General features: G+C 39.4%; 3 protein-coding genes across 3 annotated transcripts in view; 1 reads left to right on the top strand and 2 right to left on the bottom strand.

Annotated features, from left to right (window-relative positions):
• Positions 1-17,469, bottom strand: part of bmp16 (bone morphogenetic protein 16) — a 604,258-nt gene that overhangs the window by 415,105 nt on the left and 171,684 nt on the right. The gene's annotated exons all lie outside the window — the stretch shown is intronic.
• ap2s1 (adaptor related protein complex 2 subunit sigma 1) lies at positions 416-9,687 on the bottom strand. The gene is made up of 5 exons (XM_080428931.1): positions 9,524-9,687; positions 7,175-7,324; positions 5,661-5,774; positions 3,660-3,719; positions 416-2,277 (listed from the first exon to the last, which is right to left on the bottom strand). The coding sequence occupies exons 1-5, from the start codon at positions 9,524-9,526 to the stop codon at positions 2,176-2,178; spliced, it is 429 nt and encodes a 142-aa protein (XP_080285057.1). The 5' UTR covers positions 9,527-9,687; the 3' UTR covers positions 416-2,175.
• The window catches only part of arhgap35a (Rho GTPase activating protein 35a), an 82,866-nt gene continuing 79,593 nt past the window's right edge, over positions 14,197-17,469 (top strand). Inside the window, exon 1 of the mRNA XM_080428834.1 lies at positions 14,197-14,872. The gene's annotated coding sequence lies outside the window, so the exon portion shown is untranslated. The remainder of the gene's footprint in view (positions 14,873-17,469) is intronic.

Below are 17,469 nucleotides of genomic sequence, written 5' to 3'. Positions count from 1 at the left end.
GTATGTTCCAGGGTCAATGCAGTAACAGTCACAGTGGGTTTATGTAGCTGAAATAGATATAGACTGATTTATTGATCTTAGACCAGCTGTGACAATGACCCAGCTGCATTATTTGACAGGGGAAACAATGGCTCCCATTTGCCACTAGATGGTGCTAACATGTTAAACTCAAATCAGCTGTACCCTGCTCCAGTCCACACCCCATCCCATGGCTCAGTTCTTCCTTCCTAGCCTTCATCTTGTCATCCATTTGCACTGCAGTGTTTAGGAGTGATGCAATTAGAATAACATGGTTTAAAGTTAAGTGAATAATCATGGTGCATTAAATAAAATCAGGCATGGTAACTACTTTTTAAATGAATCCCTTTGAATAGAAATATTCTTAACCATAGAAAAGCAAGAGAGGCCAAGAAGGTATTTTTCAACAGTTGTTTATATATCACTTCATTTGTTTTCATTATATACACTGAAAGGCATAAAATTAATGTGGGCAGTTGAACAGGAGACCGGAGAGGAACACCTACAAACATACATCTTCAACAAGCTCACACGAGGGAAGGGGAGAGGTTCAGTACATCTACACTAATGCCAAATCATAATAAAAAAAGAAAACATACAAAAATTCAACAATAGTAACATGTAACCCATTATAACTTGTCAACCTCCATAACTGGATGTAATTAAAAGATTAAGAGTATGGAAGGTATCATCACAGAAACCTCGACTCTAAAACTGGGTTTAAGTGACTCGGGTTATAATTCCGGAAGCTTCCACTGGGTGTTTAATTTATGTACAAAGCCAATTTCATATGTGCAGTTAGGTGAAAGTCAAAGTACTAATGATCCCAACAGAATCGTTCTAAACAGACCATGTAGTGGGCAGGGTTGGAAAGGCTCTATAAAAGTATGGAATGAACGTGTTAAGTTTCATACAATTACACATAATGCATGTAAACACCATACCAAGCAAACTTCACAGTACTGCATTACATAAAACATACTATATATTCCCATTGACTAGATTGACCTTTCAGCTGTATTTCCTAAATCTCTGGGCATTTGGATACACGAGTAGTGTTAACAAACTGAGTTGCATAGAATGACGATATCAATTAAACAGATCTACAAGGTAATACTCTAGCTTGTAGATCTGTTCTCACACGTTGGGAGTAAATAATTAAGCTTTACTCTAGCAAGGGAGCATCCTAGCAGTGGTATAGTTGTACTGTGTGCTATATTCCTTTACTTTGGTCAAATGTACTGGAACCAGGACCAAAGCAGCAACATCATTTGCAGGGTTGTCACACAGCTGGTCCAGGCAAAATTGTCCACACACATGGATCGAAAACGATACGACACGCACATTCTACAGTAACAACCAAAGAACAGTGCTGCTGGCCAAAAAATACCTAGCAAAGTCTGAAAAGATCTGCACACCAACTGGCTCCCTCCCGTGAGTGAAGTCTTGAGGAAGAGCTTTGAGCTCCAACCGGTGGCAGAAATCACGTCCTTCAAACGGGAGCTTGCTTATGTGCAAATATTTTTTAGATTTTAAACACATCATCATCACAGACAATATCTCATACTCCATGGTGTTAGTTTAGTTACATTAGTGCTATTGAATGAAGGTTGGGGGTTGTGATTAGGAAGATGAAAGGGGGGGGGGGGGTGATCAATCCCTGTCAAAGATTCCATCAAGCTACATAGTAATTGAATACAAAGACTAACTGGCGACTACATGAAATTAAGTCAAGCTGAATAAAACATTGATTGTAATTACTGTAGCTCATCAAGAAATGAAATGTTAAGTGCCGTAAACCTTCAATATATCGAAATATGCAACCTCTATACTGGGCGAGTTGTTCAGTGCCGTGTACCACAGTTGCTGAATGCAGCAAATGGACACACCATATATAGATAGACTAATATATCGTGTCACTATAACTCGATATGATATATACACAATTCTACACAGCTGGACATCCTAGAATGGTGCACTTTCCTGAACAACCCCCCCCCTCCCCCACAAGTTCTGTAAGGGGCGGAGCCTGCTCCATGGCAGCTGTACACACTGACGAATGAGGAGTCCTTTCCAGAGTGATGGTGAAAAGAGGGCGGGATTACGTGAGGTGAGAGAGAGAGGGGGGGGGGGTATAACTGACAAGACATCTGGACCCTATTCAAGTGATTGCAACATGAGGAGCTGCTTCAGGACCTTGGTCTGACTGGTCTCTCTGATCTCTCCAGCTAGGAACATCTCATCCACAACCGTGTACACCTGAGAGCAGAGACAGGTAGCTGGTCAGAGGACACACTCGGTGGAACGTTATGCCCCATTTTATGCTTAGTTGCATGCCATGTCCCGCACCGAAAATAGGCAATCGACAAGCTCATAACGTGTCGCGACACGTTGCAAGCACTGCTATTTCAGGTGAGCGACGCCAACGCACAACTAAGTATAAATCAGGCCTTAGAAGCGCTTGGGAATGCACTGATGTGACTGTTTGGTAAACATAATGGTTTACCTTTAGATCAGTACTTAGGTGACTTTCACACCTCTGTAATTAGCAAGACTATTTCCCCCAAATCTATGACAAAACACCTGCATCACACGTAAATAATGTAAGGTGTTCCTGTGGACAGCTGGCCCAACGTGTTTCAATACTGCGTCAGGGCCAGCAAGCCATTTATAATGTTGAGCCATGCACCTACATTGTTCGGCGCAGACCATACAAGCCGTTGTTAAATGTTAATCCTTCTCACTTTCAAAGACTGGTAGAACTTAAATCATACATAGGCACTAATTAAATTGGCATCGGTGCATTCCAAACAACAGCGTCTTCAATAAAAGGCAACCTAGTGTCTTTTAAACAGCATTAACTAGAACATATTCAAGATTCAAATACTTTATTTACTATACTACCAACATGAAGGTACAAAACAGTGCAGTGTGCAGAAGCATGGACACATGTAAAGGATATTGTCGGTCGGGTGGAAACCTCACTACTAACTGTTACTACTTTTGATGCTTTTGTGTGACGCTGTAGTATGTCGTGTAGGGCATTAATTTATGAAAGAACAAAAAGGTTAGAATATGGATATGTCTGCCCGACAACAGCGATTGCAGTATAAGATCAGTTGGTGCTTTTCATCCGTCAACTCAAAGATGTGGGGTGGCTGGCTAGAGTTCATAAGCAAAGCGTGGGTGTAAACTCGGATGATGGGGAGTAGAGTAAACCGTACTGTATTCTCATAAATGGTGATTTTCGGTGTCATTTCTTTATGCGAAGGTGTCACTACAGTACTAGCAAGGTAACTTGCAAACATGGGCGGTATGTCGTTAATGTTCAGCGCGTGGGCGGACACCGTCTGTAATTAAGTGTGAAAGCCAACAGCAGCGAGGTGTTATCTGCTCAGAGTTTCATTCACAGGTCGGAAAAACACCCCATGCTGCAAGATGTAGATGAGCATTATAATTGAAGGACTGGTGTAATTATAAGCTATGGCACCACCATAAATAATCATATTCATAATAATAAAAGACCATGTACTTAGTTTATTTTACCCACCCCCTTTGTCTTAACAGCACATACATATATACACACAGTACTGAGAAATGCTCACAACTCTGAGGCAAAGAGAAGCTATTTATGCTCTTACCTTGTAGAAGTTGAACACAAGGTCCAATTCACACACATTGTGGAAATACTCGTTTAGAACCTGTGAAGAAAGACCCGCAGTTATAGACAGCCGGTTGTGGATGACAGATTTGCTTTGTTTAGAGTGAACGTAGCTAGGAATTATTATAGCTACGGAAATGGATTTGTGACTAGGAGGTAATGACCCCCCAAAATAATCATATTTGAACTGGGGACCCCAAAGGCAATTTCTGCCTTTTTCTTATATTATTTGACAATTTGGCCAATGTTTGCACAGTTTTTATAGTTTATTTATTACTTTTGATGCAGTAATGGTCTTTTTCTTTTCTTTTTTTAGGTAAAGGTCTTAAAAGGTCCTTAGATTGTCACTTCTGTCACTTCACTGTCATCTGGGGACCCCCCCAAAATCATGTGAGGACTCCCCTGAGGGTCCCGACCCACAGGTTGAGAACCACTGTTCTAGCCAATCTACAAGCTCACACTGCGCAACGACATGACTTGTCCATTTCATCGATATTTGGTGCAGAGGGAAAAAAGGAGGAGGCCTAGTACAGACCCCTGGGTACCGTGGTAACCAAATTAGATATAGGGTTTAAGTGGTTAAGATTGCACACGCTGACATGCAAATCCGTTTTCATATTTTGTGCAAGCTTTGGCCTAGAGTTTCAATTAATTTCAGTGTTTTGAATATTTCATGATCCAGGAGGACTGGAGTGCTGAAGGGTTTGACTTTGGACAGGACTAGATTCTATCATTTCAACCAATCATTACGCACGGCTCTTCTCGGTTACAACACATTTCAAGACCATAAAAAGGCAGAGAGTGAGAGCAAAGCTAACAATTACCAATTTGGCCTCATAAGTGATAAAACAAAATTGAAATGGTATGAAATCCGGACGCATAAGCTTTGACCGACATGGTCCAGAGGCAGTCATAGCATTCTAGGTCATGGAGCTCTTGAACAGAGTGTCAGGAATGGACTGTTTCTCTTCATGGCCACATTCCGCCTGTCCCTTGAACACTGTGCACTAAGAGAGCTGTTCTGGTATTCCCCCCGCGACCCCAAACACAAACGTCACGGTCACTCCCTCTGTGCTAGGTGTAGGCAGTATATACTTTTGAAATACCCCTTTGAAAGCTTCCCCAGAAAATACTGAATCTGAAGCTTTCAATCGTCACAAAAGGTTTCAGCTTCACATTCAAACATGATTTTTAGATTTAGTTTATATTTTTTCCATAGTCATTAAAACATTACCAAACTTACATGGTTAACAACATGAAACCTAGAGTCCCTTTTCTGGGCGTGTAATAATAGTAAAACATTTGATGAAACACGTATGGCTAAAATACACTCACGGCACAGCTCGTCACAATATGATGCTGTGTTGTCTTCATTTAAGTCCATAGTTATTGGAATGACTCAGTGTGATAACTGAATGAATCAATAGTTAAAGGTATCATTTAATTAATACATGATTATCTCTGTCCTCAATCTAAAACTGATCGTTTTGTTCAGGATTTAGGAACAACTTTAATCATAATTTTAACTAAGCCTTTACTTTCTGTAAATCTTTTGGTTTGACATCAAAATGTGTTTCAGCAGATGAGGGAGGGGACATTTTAAGAAAATCATTGAGACTCAAAAAAGGCTGTTGTCTTTTTGAGAACCAAATGTTCAAGGACATAATGATTGATTGGGGAAATGAGGACATTTTGCTAGTCGTCAATCTTTAATAGGCTGTTTCAGGGTTAGGACTTAGGGTTAAGGTCCTTACACACCGGCGAATATGCGAATATACACAAAATTCCGACTCGTTCCGAATAATTAAAAGACGCCTTTTCGCTTCGCGAAACTGATGTGGACGCTTGCATTGACTTTATAAGGTTTTAAAAAAAACGTATTTATTCGCATGAAACACGCCCCGGTGTGTAAGGACCTTAAGAATTAGAGTTAGGTTTGGTACGCTATGTAGTGGTGATGGTGTGAGTGTGTTTTATTTACCTCTACAAAGTTGTGGATCCCCTCCAGGTATGCCAGGTTATTGTCCGTCACATCCACACAGATACAGAAGTACAAGCCAGCATAACGCCTGTAAATGATCTTGAAGTTCCTGAACTGCAGACGAAAGACAATGAGAGCTCATCTCAAACAGTAGGCATCAACTGTTTTAAAACAACAATAACAGTTGGTAGACTCGGTACACTTGAGGCTGAGCCAATTCTGCTCCAGCTATTATCTTTCTTACTTCCCTGAAAAAAGGTCAAACTAAAATGGACCATCTTGGGAAATAAGCACAAATTTCTTTATTTTCCCCCCGACAAATAGGTCACAGGTTTACAGGTGTAAATAAGTGGGTGGAATTAGTTTGTGTGTAAGCTGCATCGTTCTTGTTTTCAGAAAGAGAAAAGGAGGGGGGGGGGGGAGAGAGTAAGGAGAAGAAGAAATCAAACAGTGAAGAGAAACATGTCAGGGATAGGTAAAAATCTAAGATTTGCTTGACCAATCTTTGACCATTTGTCCATTTCTGACAATTTTGCCCAAAATAGGACGCCAGGTTGAAAGTCAGTGGTTATTCCATAAAGCCAGGCATGGTATGACTGCCGTCTTCAACTGCTCAAAGAGACGCACAACAAAGACTTAACCACTTGAAACCAAGTGACCCTGTTCTGAGCATGTCATAATAGGTGAACCTTTTGTGAAAAACAGCAGATCTACAAGTTCACAAATCACAACGCATCATGTTTCAAACTTGCAATGTGTTGTGAGCTTGTAGATTGGCTACATTCACCAGTCAATGTTAACGGAGTGCCATTGGATGTCCCGAGGCGGGAGCCGTGGATATCACAGTCCCAACTCGGGACTGTACGACGTCGGGTCCTCATCACTTTTACAATTATGCCTGGCAAGTAGGCTTGACTGACAACGCACGTTTAGTCAAATATTTTTATTTACGTAATGCATGTTTTAGGTTTTCGTTTTAAATTATAAATATCTTAAAGAGTCAATGATGGCCAAATGCTTACTAGTAGTACATTACTAATATCTCCACATCAGTAACTTTCTTCCACACCGCATTGTTCTGACTTATGACACTTTTTAGTTTGTACAACTGGACTTGCGCTGTTACGATATTGAGGTCATATTTTGTTATGTTTGTGTCAGGAGTAGCCGTATGTCTGTGTGGTGTTCAGTGGCGTAGCCAGAACGCTAGTATAGGCTGGGCCTAGGCGAGAGCGGTTTTTGGGCGGATTTTGGTTACTTTATTTCGGTTTTAGGGTTAGGTTAGGGTTATGTTATTTAATTCATATTTTTTGCCTGATTTTACCGATTTATTATCAAAAAAATAATTATATATATATTTTGTTTTTAAATCCTTTTTTTTTTTTTGGCTAAATCAATTGGGTGTGCCAGCTTTCTATGTGGCCACCCGTGGCTACGCCCCTGGTGCTGTTCTGTTGACGGCCCGCTATATATTTTTGGTTAATTGCCCAGTCCTAACTGGACAAGTGCCTTACCTCCACAAAGTTGGTGTGTTTGGCATCACGGACAGTTACCACCGCATGTACTTCTTCAATCAACTTCTGTTTCTCATCATCATCAAACTGCATGTACCATTTGGCCAGCCGTGTCTTCCCTGCTCGGTTCTGGATCAGGATGAAGCGGATCTGCGGATGACAACAACATGGAGAAGGGGAAGGTTTCATAGATGAAGCTCGGAAGAGTTTCAAAAACGTAAACCAAACGAGCAAGGACCTGCCTTATAGGTAACACCAGTGGTGTAAAGTAACTACATTTACTTAAGTACTGTACTTAAGTACAATTTTGAAGTATTTGTACTTTACTTGAGTATTTCCAATTTCGAATACTTTCACTTCTACTCCACTACACCTCGGATCCAAATATTGTACTTTTACTCCACTACATTTATTTGAAAACTACTTTGTAGATTTAGATTATTATTACAAAACATACATTAACCACTTCAGCCCTATATACATTTCGGCCATTTGAAAATAAGCCGATCTACAAGCTCACAATGCGTCGTGATGCAACGCATTGTGAGCTTGTAGATCTGCTTATTTTCAAAAGATTTTAATACATTGGAAAACTTGTGGAGTACTTTCTACTTTTGGTGCTTTAAGTACATTTTAATACCCATACTTTTAGGAGAATTCCGGACAAATTAAGTGTTATCTTTCATGTCTCGTTACTCACCTAGCGACGTAAAAAGTGGCGTTCTTTTTTTCCATATATTCCCCTGTCGTCATTTTTTAAACACCCTCCGTTGTTATAATGGGAGCGCGTGGGTTATGTGAAGTTCGTCTATTATAACCGACGCAATGTTATTTTTTTCTCTACTACGATTCATTGTAGAGTCTCATGATAGTCAAACATGCGCTGAAAATTCCTGCGAGCCTGCCGTTAATGGCGAACGATTTAACACTGGATGCTTGTTTCTTTCCAGAACCTGGCAACTCGTGTTGCCAGATTCTGGAAACAAGCAACCAGTGTTAAATCGTTCGCCATTAACGGCAGGCTCGCAGGAATTTTCAGCGCATGTTTGACTATCATGAGACTCTACAATGAATCGTAGTAGAGAAAAAAATAACATTGCGTCGGTTATAATAGACGAACTTCACATAACCCACGCGCTCCCATTATAACAACGGAGGGTGTTTAAAAAATGACGACAGGGGAATATATGGAAAAAAAGAACGCCACTTTTTACGTCGCTAGGTGAGTAACGAGACATGAAAGATAACACTTAATTTGTCCGGAATTCTCCTTTAAGTAAATGTTGAATTAGTGTTATCCAGTTACCACTGGGTAACACTATAAAATGTGATCCGTAATTTTTTTATAGATCAGAATAACTGCCATGGAAGTATGTTGCAATGTACAGCATGTTTATTAACTAGATAACTAGGTATAGTTATGTAATCACGTTTGACTGTCCAAATAAAGACATCTAATGAATATAGATAGATGGATAGATAGATTAGATCTTGTAGATCAGGGGTCTTCAACAGGGGATCCGGGACCCCTAAGGGGTCCTCAGAGTTACTACAGGGGGTCCTCCAAATCTTTGTGTGAGAGGATCCTGAGGGGAGTGAGGGGAACATTAAGTCAAAAATAGCTGATCTACAAGCTCACAGCGAGGCGTTGTGAGTGAGCTTGTAGATCTGCTATTTTTGGTGAAGCGGGAAAAAAGCTAACCAAGTACAGATCCAACGGTCAAGTTTAGTATTGAGGCTTTAAGTGGTTACATGTCTGATAATTACACATTAACATGAATTAATAGAGCAGTTAATGTGTAAAAAACGAACAAAAAACATTAATTTGTACAACATTGATGATAGTGCTGTAACAGTCTATGAAGCTATCTATGAAATCTATGAAAAAGTTGCAACAGTTTTATACAATATGTAGTGGGGGGGGGGGTCCCTGCTTCATCTCTCTCTCAGCTAAGGGGTCCTTGGCCTGTACAACGTTGGAGATCCCTGTTGTAGATATCCAATGATTATAGATAGATTAGATCTAGTAGATATCTACTGATTAGAGATGGATAGGTAGATTAGATCTTGTAGATCTCTTTTCGGCAAGTGACCCCGTTGTACCACTGAGTATGAACTAGGCTTTTAGAGTTGAACCACACCCATTTATTTGGGAAACAATAACACATTTTAATGTGGAAACGTGTCTTTTTTTCGGTAGGAAAATTCGATTTCTATTTTACGACACTAGTGCAGTATATATATATATATAATATAAAAGAAATAAACTATGAATTAGCCTTTAGCCTGCTATCGGTTATGTGTGCTAACGCTGGACCAAAGGGTTTTAGGATAAATAAACCCACTTACCATTGTCTTCTTCTATCTGCGTGGAGCCTTTAGACCTTCAAAATAAGCCGTTCTTCGACAAATATGCGACACCTTTTAAAATAAATACATCAGTAAGGGGTTTTAATTCTTTCGACCGCTGTCCGCTATCTTTCTCTCTCCGGAGCTATCAGGAAGTGCCGTGGCGTCCGTCCGACGTCATAACGCAATGCATGATGGAGCATGGAGTTTTGATTGGTTTTCTTAGAACCAGCAGAGTGCGTTGTAGAACTACCAGAACCGGCATGCATTGCGCTCCGTCTCTTTTGATGTCGTGCATTGGGTCACATGAGTATAACCATAGGGCTATTATTATTTTCTTCTCACAGACAAACTGGGTGCCAACAACTAAGCCTGGAGTTAAACGGGTTTTAGACAGTGGTGTAAAGTAACTAAGTACATTTACTCAAGTACTGTACTTAGGTACTTTTTACTTTACTGGAGTACTTCCAATTTTCAGTACTTTTACTTCTACTCCACTACAGTTATTTGAAAACGTTAGTTACTTGTTACTTTGCAGATATAAATTATTACATTATAGAACATACATTAACCACTTTAGTCCTATTTTATACCAAGGCTATTTGAAAATAGCCGATCTACAATAGCAGATCTACAAGCTCACAGCGCGATGCGTTGTGAGCTTGTAGATCTGCTATTTTCAAACATGTTTGTACTTTTACTTTTGTACTTTAAGTACAATTTGATACCAGTACTTTTGTACTTTTACTCAAATGTTGAAATTCCAGACTTTTAATTGTAACAGAGTAGGCCTACAAACAGCGCAGTATTGATACTTTTACTTAAGTAAAACATTTGAGTACTTTTTCCACCATTGGTTTTAGAAATAGGATAGTGGTGTTGATACAAATTAAATTAGATCATGGAGGTAGTCTAGGGATGATGTGTAATGATTTTCATCTAATGTTTGTCATTTTAGGACTCAATTGAACTAATCTTGGAGAATTGTCCTTCAGTATAGTGTGGATAGTTGGTCCATTAGATTTATTTTTACTTTCTAAACTATGTTCTATCTTCAAATAGTGTTGAAGTCTGTTGTGCAAAACTTTGCCGTTGTGAAATTTGTACAATCTACAGTATGTGAGCAGAGGCCATGAATTTCAGCCAGGAGAACTTTATGATAATGTCAGCAGTGTTTTTTCACAGTGAATAGGCCAAAAAGAAAACACACACACCCAAATTTTACTGCATGAAAGAGAAAAAAACAAGATGGTCAACTTTTCTGAGGTTACATCACTTTGGCTGTTTTCCGCACAGTCAGGACTCAGAGGTTGTTTACTGGTCTGCCGGGTAGACGACGTACCACAGAACATTGTCCAGACAGCTTGGACAGCGAAGCTGCTCTGAACTGGACGTTTGGGGAGGGGGGGGGGGGTGATTGTCAGAGATTGCACAACTCTGTGAGTGGGAGGAATGTGCTCTGGCCCCTGGGGACCTAGAAATATTTCAGCTGCAGAGGGAGAGAGTTGAGGTGGGATAGAGAGGAAGGAAAAAAATAAAGGGAAACCACGCAGGGCACTGATTTTCTATGCAGCCAAAATTCTCAGTGTTCATTTCTGAGGGTTTTTACTGCGTACTGTTGGCACCTATGTTTTCAGGCTATTTACCAGGGCCACGGTAAAAAAAACACTGCTCTCTAGGTAAGAATACAATAGCACGTTTGTGAAGCTTCATATGTCCTACTTTTCATGTTTATAACCACATGAACCATGAACACATAGTCCCCGGGAAAACATTCGTAGAAAATAGCCGATCCACAAGCTCACAACATGCTGCAACACAACACGTGACCAAGAGCCTGTAGATCGGCTATTTTCAGCAAAACACTTTTGGTGTAGAGGGGGGGAAAGTAGGGGGCCTAGTATAGACCCCTGGGGGACTCTGGTCAAATGAAGTATATAAGGTTTAAGCGGTGAAATAGTTGTTCAGTGTTGACAGCATGTCACAGGGAACTGCTAGCAGGCTGGTGGGAGAAAGAGGGACGTAAAACAGAGGCAGATTGTGAAACTGAAACTTTGACCCCTTGCTAATCTTGCTCTGTATGATTGGGGTCATGCAAATATTGCTGAGAACACACTGACTATGTGATTGGACAGAAGCTTGTGGATTCATGCAAACCGAGGCCACTGCACGTTGAACCACGGCCGACTGTGTGTTTAATGGAGGACCACGGACATAACCTTTTAAATAACTCAAAGTACACAATCTTTTAAGCTTTTAATCCCAATTTAGAATTGTATGGCTATATTTTAGGATCATTATATTAAGTGAATATTAAGTGACTTTTCAAAAGCCATCCACAGAGATGTGACTGATTAGCCAGCTGGTTCCAGACCATAGACCCTGCCTATGTCTGATAATCATGCTAGTGACTGATCATTGTGTGAACAGAAATTTTCCTCAGTATTTACAACAAGGAGGAAACTATTAGATTGCATTCACATAAACTTAGACTTTATATTCATCACTGACCGGAGTCCCCCAGGAGTCTATACTAGGCCCCCTACTTTTGTCATCAAATATCTTTGCCGAATGTTCGCTTATTTTTTACTGAAGATTCACTTTGTTTCTATTATGTCCCTCCCAGAATATATAGATGCTAAGTTTCATGTGTCTAAGAGACAGGGTTCAAACCAAAATGTCTGATGAGGAAGTCTCAATTCAAGCGATAGCTGTTTAAATATGAACTATAGTCAAATTATAATACAGATTGGATACCTGATAGTTATCCTGATTATGTTGAATGATTCCCATTGTGTGTCAGAAATAAACCCTACATGTGATATTTTCCATTTGTTATGATTTATTCATGTGATATTTAGCAGAAATGTGCATGAGCATTGAATGTGCATGTGTGCATTGATTTGACAGAAATGCACAAAACGTAGTCTGTTCATGATGTGTTTGAGGATGTAAAAATCACTGAGACTTCTTGATCAACACAGATAGGCTCTTATTATAGAGCAGACCCCTTATTCTTTAACTACGTACTGCCTATTTTGGTGACCTTTGCTATTATGATATATACCCGGCCGTTCATGTGGTTAACCACTTTTAACCTGCATCCCTATTTTGGACATGTCATACGATGAAGTATAAAATAGGGCTTGATTAAAAGTTTGTTTATTTGGTAGCACTTGCTATGTATCCCATGTCTACAATGCATTATAAACATACTTGTAATGCATTATTTTCTGCTTATAACACTGTATAATTATAGTTATAATCAGTCATAACTCATAAATTCTCATAATGATTTATAACAATAATCATAGCACATTATAAAGCATTTTATAATGACTTATAAGGTCAAGTAATTGCATTGCAACACGCTTATACTGTAACACTATTTAATTACAATTATAACTACTCACAACTTGTCACAAGTATTCAAAATTCAATCATAACACATTAAAAACATTTTATTATGACACTTCCTATGCATCCCATGTTAATTATCATAGTCATTTTATAATGCTTTATAATCACTCAGTTATAATGTATTAGAATCACTGTTAAAATGTTTTATACTGTCATTATAAGTCAGTTGTTGCTCATTTGTTGATCTTGTGTGGGGGTCCCCATATAGGCCTATGACAGGAAAGTGACAATTTAAGGACTTTTAAGACCTTTTTAATACCTTAAAAAAATGAAAAAAGACAATTACTGCATCAAAAGTAATCAACAAACTACACTGTCAAACACTAGTCAAATAATATAAGCTAGATAAAATTGTGAAAATAGTCGATCTACAAGCCAACAAAGCGAGCTTGTAGATCAGCTATTTTCACAATATTTATCTATGGAACCGAGTCAAATGTAATGGCTCAACTACAATTCCAAGTGCTTGTCAGGGTGAGGGGTCAATAATATGATTATTTTGGGGGGGTCGTGTTTGAGAACCACTTGGGCTACTGGTGCAGCACTGCTTGATCATGCTGCCCTAAAGATATGGATGAACCAGTTGGAATGACTAGTGTTAAGTTTTTTCATATATATTATTTATGAAAAAAATAATAATAATGATAATTCACATTTAGCATGGATACATTTCTCTTTGGCATGTTTCAAGAGCAACAACAATCATGAAAATGTGTGTGTGTGTGTGTGTGTGTGTGTGTGTGTGTGTGTGTGTGTGTGTGTGTGTGTGTGTGTGTGTGTGTGTGTGTGTGTGCAGTGGTGTAAAGTAACTAAGTAGCCTACATGTACTCAAGTACTGCTTCACTTGAGTAAAATGTTGAGGTATTTTTCACTTTCTTCAGTATTTACAATGTTTAATGTGACGCATTGTGAGCTTGTAGATCTGCTATTTTCAAAAGATTTTAAATACATTTTGAACTTGTGAAATGGGACATTCTGCACAATGAGCACTTTCACTTTTGGGACTTCTACTTGTAACAGAGTATTTCTACATTGCAGTATTGATGATAATCTTACTTAAGTAATATATGTACTTCTTCCATCACTGTGTGTGTGTGTGTGTGTGTGTGTGTGTGTGTGTGTGTGTGTGTGTGTGTGTGTGTGTGTGTGTGTGTGTGTGTAGTGTTGTAATTGTGTCCATGCGCCACTGGGCGAGACCACGCTGGCGTGCAGAGCTTTTTCTCTATTCTTTCCGAATAGGAGGCGATGCTGGATTCAGGAGAAGGTCCGCCATTATTGGGGGGAAAAAACACACACACACTTCTACTAGTAACACACCGTCACACGTTTAGACTGACTGTACACCTACATCAACAGTGGAGTTAAAATAGAAGCCGTGCATTTTGCACTGGTTTGTGGCACATTGTGAGTAAATAGGGCTGATCTGTGTGCGATTCTGTGGACTCTTGTTTTGGACACAACAAAGGAAATAATAATTGGTCAAAACAACGTGGTTGAACCGAGAGAGAGAGAGAGAGAGAGAGAAAGCACCAGGAAAAACAGAGCTTTCTCCCTGTCTGTACGTGACGTTTCAAGAGGAGAGAAGACTGAAGAGTTGAACAGCATTTTTCTAACTGGTGGTGGAGAGATTTGTGTTTTTTTGTCTCTAAGAGGGAGAGAGAGAGAGAGAGGGACAACTAAAATGCTGTCGTTCTGAAAAACTTCACACTCGTCCAAAATTGAAGACCTGACTTTCAAGGGAAGCAGTTGACATACTAGTCTATAATATAGACTCTATATGGACTGATAAGGGATACATGTATGTGAGTGTTTAGGGGAAGTTTTTTTTTTGTCTTCTTTCTTTTCCTTTTCGTCTTTTTTTTTAACCAATCTTCTTCCACCCGGCTGTGAATCCAAGAGGACCTGGCAGAGAGAGAGAGGAATGCTATGGTATGTAATGTTAGAATAATAATCATTTTCCTTTTGTAATAATAATAATAACACTTGAGTGTGTGAACGTTTTGGAGAACTATCTGATATGCGACGTTATTGGTGTTTTATTTGGCAAGGAGGTTGATTTATTACACTCCCCCCCCCCCCTCCTCCCCTCCCAGCAACATTGTGGCATTGTTTGACTAGACTGTTGTTTAGTGCTGTGAATAACAAGATATTGGCAATCATCAACCATGGACCCCAGGGCATGTGATCATTGGAAGCCTTTATTTAGGATCATTATGATGGCCTGATCTTGTAAACCAAAAAAACATTACTGTGTGAAACAGCAGACCTAGGTCTGCTGTTTCATACAGAAAAGGGTTTTTGGTTTACAAGGTATTTTATAAATCAGCTTTCTTCCTCCCCTCTTTTAAGTATATGTGCTTAAAAGAGAGGAGGAAGAAAGCTGATTTATAAAAGTAAAATATCTTGTTTTAAAAAAAAAAAAATGTTCTCAGCCAACCTGGAATGCACTGGGCTTGTCAGGCCTGGGGAATTTTCCTCCATTTGCCTTTTAACATAATGGACTGCTTAATTTAAAAGCGTCACAAATAGCCTAGATCTCTTGGTTTCTGCCTCATATACAGAGATTTTTAACGACAGTATTTATTATTTCCCACTTTTGCTGACCATTTACTGATCCAAGCAATTAGCCCGAACAAGCTAAAAGCAATTAAGAGAACTAAGGCTCAGTTACTTTGTCTAATAGTGTCTAATGTAATTGGTTTAGCTGTTAAGCATTTTCGTTGGACCCAAATAGAGGCTTTATTTGTTATTTTAGGCCAGTGAAAGAGGGCATTTGTAAGCTGTTTAATGGTGAACTCCCTTATACCTTAATACTTTATTGCATGTTAAATGTTCCATTAACTTTCAATAAGTGTAATCTTATTAAAGTTTCATTTTTAGACGGGCGGTACGTGTTTACTAATGCGCATAACCTCCTGCTGATACTCGTAAATGCTCCATTTTATAATTTCACTTAACAGTGTCTTGTCACATGAATTAATCAAAATGCTACCACCACCTTTTAAAAATGGTTGCATTTGATGCTAGATACACACCAATGGACTATGGTTGCAGATGAAATGTCCAAATTACCTGGCAGAATACTCAAAGTCTGTCCCTTGCTGATACACAAGGAACCAGTCACACAATGGTTGAATAGGGTAGTATAATACAAATGTTTGACCAGTAGTTCCAATGTATTTTTTAGGACACTGGTGTATTTAATCGTACTGCATACTGGTCACTGCGTGGCCAGCCACTCCCATTATGTCAGGAGGCATGTGGAGATATCCTCTGTTTCTTCTTTAGTACAACTGAGGCAATCAGCTGCACATAAAGAAGATGGTATATATTTGTTTCAGTTCAAGATAGGTCATTGGGCTTGTGATGGGTGGATGTTGATATAAGATTACTCAGCAATTATTCATTATCTCTGAAACTGATTACTGGAAGATTTCAGAAAGTGGTCTGAGATAGGCCATGTTATTATGGCCTTAACACAGCCTTAACACAGAGGTATGCTGGCACAGGGTTTGGTCTGTACTGCTTCTTATAAATACACCTCCCTTCCCTCCATACTACAGTACTGGCAAGTAGAGCAGAGAGCAGTGTCAAGGATTCTAGCTACCTAATCTGAGAGAAAATATTATAGCACAGATCAGAGGATGGTGGGAGTGTCTGCCTTGTGATGCAGAATAGGCCTAATAGCTGTATTCTGACCGTGACTTTCCCTGATCTCTATCAACTTAATTGGACAGAAGGTACGGCTGTATATCGTTTTTCAGCCTTAATATCCCAATATTGCATCATAATAGTGACATTAAGAGGGATAGCTATTACTGAGCCAGTCAGTCACATTGTACTAAAAGAGGTTTACTTCTTGATAGAAAATGAAAACTACCAAGGTTAGATCTCACGACTAATCTGGAAGAACATTATGCAATAGTCCATCTGATAAATAATGACTTCTTGGTACAGTAACTAACTGGTCTTGCAGGTACATTCTGTGTTTACAGAGGCGTCATGTTGAGTCAGCCAGAACAGGCTTTTGAACTGCCATATCACCCTCTAAAGTCACCCTAATCATTGCTGCATGCTTTCCAATTGGAGCTATTGAATTTTAGATGCAGATCTGCACGTACGGTATCTGGTGAAATGATGTGAACTGCTGCTCTTTTATATTGCAATGCATATTGCAAAGAAAAAGAAGAAAATAATCGCCGTGTCATGTTTCAGTACTGTTGTTCATCCCTGAAAGGAGGCGTGGTAGGAACTGAGCACAGCACATCCACTTGCGCACGCATCCATCTCTTTGGTAAGACAGACAGGTAAATGCATTAGCAGCTGTCAGCGCTTAACCCATTCAGTCTGGGAGCGCAACTCTGTCATTTTAGTCTTTACAAATGTCTTCTAAATAGAACATTAAAAAAAAAAAAAAAAAACGTATGATGTCATATCAGTGGTTCTCAAACTTTTTCATGCCAAAATGATATGTATTTGGCCGCCGATCCTCATCAAAATGTGTTGTTCCAGGGACCCCGAGAAGC

The sequence above is a fragment of the Gymnoscopelus braueri genome (assembly GCF_963280865.1).
Source record: "Gymnoscopelus braueri genome assembly, chromosome: 5".
Taxonomy (NCBI): domain Eukaryota; kingdom Metazoa; phylum Chordata; class Actinopteri; order Myctophiformes; family Myctophidae; genus Gymnoscopelus; species Gymnoscopelus braueri.
The sequence above is the reverse complement of the archived record's forward strand: the minus strand, read 5'-3'. Positions and strand labels throughout refer to the sequence as shown.

Excerpts from the sequence above, each read along its gene's own strand:
- ap2s1 (XM_080428931.1), bottom strand. Across the intron at positions 5,775-7,174 it reads AACACACCAACTTTGTGGAG|TTCAGGAACTTCAAGATCAT; the intron begins GTAAGGCACTTG and ends TTTCGTCTGCAG. Across the intron at positions 2,278-3,659 it reads TTGTGTTCAACTTCTACAAG|GTGTACACGGTTGTGGATGA; the intron begins GTAAGAGCATAA and ends CTCTGCTCTCAG.